The sequence below is a fragment of the Gadus macrocephalus genome, chromosome 8, assembly GCF_031168955.1.
Source record: "Gadus macrocephalus chromosome 8, ASM3116895v1".
Taxonomy (NCBI): Eukaryota; Metazoa; Chordata; class Actinopteri; order Gadiformes; family Gadidae; genus Gadus; species Gadus macrocephalus.
In genome coordinates, this window is record NC_082389.1 from 294,208 (window position 1) to 301,230 (window position 7,023).

The 7,023-nt window shown below is 54.1% G+C and overlaps 1 protein-coding gene and 1 long non-coding RNA gene across 2 annotated transcripts in view; one reads left to right on the forward strand and one right to left on the reverse strand.

Moving 5' to 3' along the window:
* Positions 1-5,085, forward strand: part of ipp (intracisternal A particle-promoted polypeptide) — a 7,420-nt gene extending 2,335 nt beyond the window's left edge. Inside the window, exons 4-10 of the mRNA XM_060057838.1 lie at positions 99-318; positions 572-727; positions 985-1,152; positions 1,794-1,931; positions 2,494-2,616; positions 3,101-3,321; positions 4,801-5,085. Coding sequence (XP_059913821.1) covers positions 99-318; positions 572-727; positions 985-1,152; positions 1,794-1,931; positions 2,494-2,616; positions 3,101-3,321; positions 4,801-5,025 — 1,251 coding nt within the window. The 3' untranslated portion in view covers positions 5,026-5,085. The remainder of the gene's footprint in view (positions 1-98; positions 319-571; positions 728-984; positions 1,153-1,793; positions 1,932-2,493; positions 2,617-3,100; positions 3,322-4,800) is intronic.
* Positions 4,849-6,181, reverse strand: LOC132462356 (uncharacterized). Its single transcript, XR_009526819.1, has 3 exons — positions 5,206-6,181; positions 5,079-5,145; positions 4,849-5,021 (listed from the first exon to the last, which is right to left on the reverse strand). It is a non-coding gene; the product is annotated as an uncharacterized LOC132462356 (long non-coding RNA).
* Between the last annotated feature and the right edge of the window lie 842 nt (positions 6,182-7,023).

Below are 7,023 nucleotides of genomic sequence, written 5' to 3' on the forward strand. Positions count from 1 at the left end.
ACACTTCAGTAGGATACCTCCTTCATCCACCACCACCACCACGCTCCCTATGACCCCCTCTCCCATCGCCCCCCCCACCCCCCCCCCTGGCCCCCCAGGTGTGCGTGGCCGATGAGTTCTGGGGCCTGTCCAAGGACCAGCTGGTGCGGCTGCTCGGCAGCGAGGAGCTGCGGGTGGAGGAGGAGTACCAGGTCTTCAGCGCCGCCATGGGCTGGCTGCTGCAGGACGTGGGGCCCAGGCGGCGCCACGCCGTGGAGGTCCTGGAGCCCGTCCGCTTCCCCTTGCTGTCCCCCCACAGGCTGCTCAAGTACATCGAAGGTGAGGGGTCCCGGGGGGTCCTGGGGGGTCCTGTTACACGCTGAGGATGACCCCACTGGGGGAGGGGTCGTTTGGCGCTGGACCAACTGACAAGTTTGTGTCAAAGTAAACTGAGCGATGTTCCTCCCCTGTCGAAAAAGGGCGAGATGCTCAACATACTTTTGAAAAAATATACTCAAAAAAAAATAATAATAATAATAAAAATATGAAGGTGTTGATAAAGAATGACGTCGTTTTGTACCCACAACAAAAGGTGTTGCCGATTTCAGCCTGCGGGTGGCGCTGCAGACCTTGTTGAAGGAGTACATGGAGGTCACTAAATCGCCGAAGGAAAATAAGACGTACTGTCTGGGGGAACCTTCCAAGATGAGGCCCAGACGGAAAGCTAGGAAATATCTCTACAGTATAGGTAGGTGGCTACATCTTAGTTATGACGCCTGGATGTTGTTTATATCGTAAACCCTACATTGCTCTCCAGCGACCTCTGGTGGTCATTGGTTGTAATTAACGCCTTTTCAGAAAAAGCCCAGAATAAGAAAAGGGAAAATGTTGTAGCATTAAAATGAAATGAAATAATGCACACACATCTCCACATGTTGTCACGTGTTAACATGCCTCAGTAGTGCTGGTCCTCCTAACCCCCCACCCCCCGCCCCCCGCCCCCAGGGGGCTACACGCGGCTGCAGGGCGGCCGCTGGAGCGACAGCCGGGCCCTGAGCTGCGTGGAGCGCTTCGACTCGTTCAACCAGTACTGGACCACGGTGTCGTCGCTGCACCAGGCCCGCAGCGGGCTGGGGGTGGCCGTGCTGGACGGGATGATCTACGTGGTGGGAGGTGAGGGGGGGGGGGCAGGGCGTGGTGGGAGGTGAGGGGGGGGGGGGGGCAGGGCGTGGTGGGAGGAGGGGGGGGCAGGGAGTGGTGGGGGGAGGGGGGGGGGGGGGGGGGGCGTGGTGGGGGGTGAGGGGGGGGGGCAGGGCTCACTGGGCGCTGGAGGGTGGAGACAAACACCATCAAGCAGAGGCTCATTCCTTTATTTACCTGACGTAGGTTCGGGTTCAGGCTCAGAAGTGGCTTGCCGGTGGGGGGGGGCTGTTTTGTGGTGTTTGACCCCCAGCAAAAGAAATGAACCAGGAAATGGTTCTGGTAACCAGTCCAGGCCAGGCTCCTCCCCTCACCGACCTACTTCCTGTCTGTGTTCCTCCTGACCACCGGTCTACTTCCTGTCTGTGTTCCTCCTGACCAACCGACTTACTTCCTGTCTGTGTTCCTCCTGGCCAACGGTCTACTTCCTGTCTGTGCTCCTCCTGACCAACGGTCTACTTCCTGTCTGTGTTCCTCCTGACCGACGGTCTACTTCCTGTCTGTTCCTCCTGACCAACGGTCTACTTCCTGTCTGTTCCTCCTGACCAACGGTCTACTTCCTGTCTGTGCTCCTCCCCTCACCGGTCTACTTCCTGTCTGTGCTCCTCCCCCAGGGGAGAAGGACTCCATGATCTTCGACTGCACGGAGCGCTACGACCCGGTGACCAAGCAGTGGGCGGCCGTGGCCTCGCTCACCTTCCCGCGCTGTGGCGTCAGCGTGTGCCCCTGCCACGGGGCGCTCTACGCCTTCGGTAGATTCCATTCTAATCATTACACATTACTTTATTGCAACAACTAGTTCCTAATCATAAATGACCTCTGCACAAATATATAAGTCAATATATAGGTACTAGCCAGATGCAACGAGATAAGCCATGTTGAATTAGGTGGTTTCATGTGATTGCTTGTTGTCTTCAGGGGGTTGGATGGTTGGTTTCATGTGGTTGGATTGGTGTGTTTCATGTGATTGCTTGTTGTCTTCAGGGGGTTGGATGGTTGGTTTCATGTGGTTGGATTGGTGTGTTTCATGTGATTGCTTGTTGTCTTCAGGGGGTTGGATGGTTGGTTTCATGTGGTTGGATTGGTGTGTTTCATGTGATTGCTTGTTGTCTTCAGGGGGTTGGATGGTTGGTTTCATGTGGTTGGATTGGTGTGTTTCATGTGATTGCTTGTTGTCTTCAGGGGGTTGGATGGTTGGTTTCATGTGGTTGGATTGGTGTGTTTCATGTGATTGCTTGTTGTCTTCAGGGGGTTGGATGGTTGGTTTCATGTGGTTGGATTGGTGTGTTTCATGTGATTGCTTGTTGTCTTCAGGGGGTTGGATCGGTTCAGAGATCGGGAAGACGGTGGAGCGCTACGACCCCGAGGAGAACAAGTGGGAGGTGATCGGTGGCATGGCCGTTCCTCGCTACTACTGTGGCTGCTGTGAGCTTCAAGGTGCTGAAACTCTCTCTTTACACTCACCTCTTTAAACTACATCTCCCTCTTTAAACTACATCTCCCTCTTTAAACTACAACTCCCTCTTTAAACTACAACTCTCTCTTTAAACTACATCTCCCTCTTTAAACTACATCTCCCTCTTTAAACTACATCTCCCTCTTTAAACTACAACTCCCTCTTTAAACTACAACTCCCTCTTTAAACTACAACTCCCTCTTTAAACTACAACTCCCTCTTTAAACTACAACTCCCTCTTTAAACTACAACTCCCTCTTTAAACTACAACTCCCTCTTTAAACTACAACTCCCTCTTTAAACTACTACTAAAACTCCCATTCATGGATAGTTCATTACATCAACTGTCACTTTTTTGGTAGAATAGGACAGACAATTTGAGTAATGTGCAGTCTGTCTGTCTGTCTGTCTGTCTCTGTCTCTGTCTCTGTCTCTCCCTCCCTCTCCCTCCCCCTCCCTCCCCAGGTATGATGTACGTGCTGGGGGGGATCAGCGATGAGGGTCTGGAGCTGTGTTCGGCGGAGGTGTTCGACGCGCTCTCCCAGCGCTGGCGCCCGCTGCCCCCCATGGCCACGCGCCGCGCCTACGTGGGCGTCGCCGCCCTCAACAACTGCATCTACGCCGTGGGGGGCTGGAACGAGGCCCTGGGCTCGCTGGAGACGGTGGAGAAGTACTGCCCCGAGGAGGTAGGGGGCGCTGTCTCTGTCCTCTCATCACTGACCTGTATCTGGACTCACCCTCTAACCCTAACCCTCTCATCACTGACCTGTATCTGGACTCACCCTCTAACCCTAACCCTCTCATCACTGACCTGTATCTGGACTCACCCTCTAACCCTAACCCTCTCATCACTGACCTGTATCTGGACTCACCCTCTAACCCTTTAACCCTCTCATCACTGACCTGTATCTGGACTCACCCTCTAACCCTAACCCTCTCATCACTGACCTGTATCTGGACTCACCCTTTAACCCTAACCCTCTCATCACTGACCTGTATCTGGACTCACCCTCTAACCCTTTAACCCTCTCATCACTGACCTGTATCTGGACTCACCCTCTAACCCTAACCCTCTCATCACTGACCTGTATCTGGACTCACCCTCTAACCCTTTAACCCTCTCATCACTGACCTGTATCTGGATTCACCCTCTAACCCTAACCCTCTCATCACTGACCTGTATCTGGACTCACCCTCTAACCCTAACCCTCTCATCACTGACCTGTATCTGGACTCACCCTCTAACCCTAACCCTAACCCTTTAACCCTCTCATCACTGACCTGTATCTGGACTCACCCTCTAACCCTAACCCTCTCATCACTGACCTGTATCTGGATTCACCCTCTAACCCTAACCCTCTCATCACTGACCTGTATCTGGACTCACCCTCTAACCCTCTCATCACTGACCTGTATCTGGACTCACCCTCTAACCCTTTAACCCTCTCATCACTGACCTGTATCTGGACTCACCCTCTAACCCTAACCCTCTCATCACTGACCTGTATCTGGATTCACCCTCTAACCCTAACCCTCTCATCACTGACCTGTATCTGGACTCACCCTCTAACCCTAACCCTCTCATCACTGACCTGTATCTGGACTCACCCTCTAACCCTAACCCTTTAACCCTCTCATCACTGACCTGTATCTGGACTCACCCTCTAACCCTAACCCTCTCATCACTGACCTGTATATGGATTCACCCTCTAACCCTAACCCTCTCATCACTGACCTGTATCTGGACTCACCCTCTAACCCTCTCATCACTGACCTGTATCTGGACTCACCCTCTAACCCTTTAACCCTCTCATCACTGACCTGTATCTGGACTCACCCTCTAACCCTAACCCTGTCATCACTGACCTGTATCTGGACTCACCCTCTAACCCTAACCCTCTCATCACTGACCTGTATCTGGACTCACCCTCTAACCCTAACCCTCTCATCACTGACCTGTATCTGGACTCACCCTCTAACCCTAACCCTCTCATCACTGACCTGTATCTGGACTCACCCTCTAACCCTAACCCTCTCATCACTGACCTGTATCTGGACTCACCCTCTAACCCTAACCCTAACCCTTTAACCCTCTCATCACTGACCTGTACCCGTCCTCCACCTGTCCTCCCTCATGTGACGGTGTACATCCATGCGCTCTGCAGGAGAGGTGGGTGGAGGTGGCGTCCATGTGCACGGCGCGGGCGGGGGTCTCGGTGGCGGCGGTCAACGGGCTGCTGTACGCAGTGGGGGGCCGCGCCACCAGCCGGGACTTCTCGGCCCCCGTGACGGTGGACTCTGTGGAGGTCTACGACCCCCACCTGGACACCTGGACGGAGGTGGGCAACATGATCGCCAGCCGCTGTGACGGGGGGCTGGCTGTGCTCTGACCCCCCCCCACCCGGACTCCTTCAGGGGGGGTTAGAGGGAACACTCCCATGACCCCCCCCCCCACCCAGACTCCTTCAGGGGGGGTAGAGGGAACACTCCCATGACCCCCCCCACCCGGACTCCTTCAGGGGAGGGTCGAGGGAACACTCCCATGACCCCCCCCCCCCCCCCACCCAGACTCCTTCAGGGGGGGGTAGAGGGAACTCTCCCATGCCCCCCCCACCCAGACTCCTTCAGGGGGGGTAGAGGGAACACTCCCATGACCCCCCCCCCCCACCCAGACTCCTTCAGGGGGGGTAGAGGGAACTCTCCCATGACCCCCCCCACCCAGACTCCTTCAGGGGGGGTAGAGGGAACTCTCCCATGACCCCCCCACCCAGACTCCTTCAGGGGGGGGTCGAGGGAACACTCCCATGCCCCCCCCACCCGGACTCCTTCAGGGGGGGTAGAGGGAACACTCCCATGACCCCCCCACCCAGACTCCTTCAGGGGGGGTAGAGGGAACACTCCCATGCCCCCCCCACCCGGACTCCTTCAGGGGGGGTAGAGGGAACTCTCCCATGACCCCCCCCCCCCACCCAGACTCCTTCAGGGGGGGTAGAGGGAACACTCCCATGCCCCCCCCACCCAGACTCCTTCAGGGGGGGTCGAGGGAACTCTCCCGTGCGATCGGACTGATGACTGCATTGGGAATCCTTAACTTACTACGAGGAAGTAACGTTGGATGTTGAATCGCAGCACTCCTTCTTATCTGATCTAGACAACGTGCAGGAGATTAGTGTAGTCGCCCGGACTGGAAACCACGCTGGGGGAGTCGCCCGCCGGCGCCTTCCATGATCCCACAAACATTTCAGTTTTTATGGTATGGGTTCTTTTGGTTTGGTGTTTTTATTTTCTCTGACCCCGTTTATAACTTCCAACTTTGATTTGGCTAAACTGTGATGTTGAAACGAGCTGAAACTGGAAAACGGGATAATGCTGAGGCGCACTGCAATCGATCCCAAACTCTGACGACACAAACACAGACGTACACACACTGAAGACACCGCTAGCCCTTAAGTACGAGTACTAAAGTACTAGCCCTTTACTACGACCAGGCCCAGACTAAAGTACTAGCCCTTTACTACGACCAGGCCCAGACTAAAGTACTAGTCCTTTACTACGACCAGGCCCAGACTAAAGTACTAGCCCTTTACTACGACCAGGCCCAGACTAAAGTACTAGCCCTTTACTACGACCAGGGCCAAACTAAAGTACTAGTCCTTTACTACGACCAGGGCCAGACTAAAGTACTAGTCCTTTACTACGACCAGGCCCAGACTAAAGTACTAGTCCTTTACTACGACCAGGCCCAGACTAAAGTACTAGTCCTTTACTACGACCAGGCCCAGACTAAAGTACTAGTCCTTTACTACGACCAGGGCCAAACTAAAGTACTAGTCCTTTACTACGACCAGGGCCAGACTAAAGTACTAGTCCTTTACTACGACCAGGCCCAGACTAAAGTACTAGTCCTTTACTACGACCAGGCCCAGACTAAAGTACTAGTCCTTTACTACGACCAGGCCCAGACTAAAGTACTAGTCCTTTACTACGACCAGGCCCAGACTAAAGTACTAGTCCTTTACTACGACCAGGCCCAGACTAAAGTACTAGCCCTTTACTACGACCAGGGCCAAACTAAAGTACTAGCCCTTTACTACGACCAGGCCCAGACTAAAGTACTAGCCCTTTACTACGACCAGGCCCAGACTAAAGTACTAGCCCTTTACTACGACCAGGCCCAGACTAAAGTACTAGTCCTTTACTACGACCAGGGCCAGACTAAAGTACTAGTCCTTTACTACGACCAGGCCCAGACTAAAGTACTAGTCCTTTACTACGACCAGGCCCAGACTAAAGTACTAGTCCTTTACTACGACCAGGGCCAAACTAAAGTACTAGTCCTTTACTACGACCAGGGCCAGACTAAAGTACTAGTCCTTTACTACGACCAG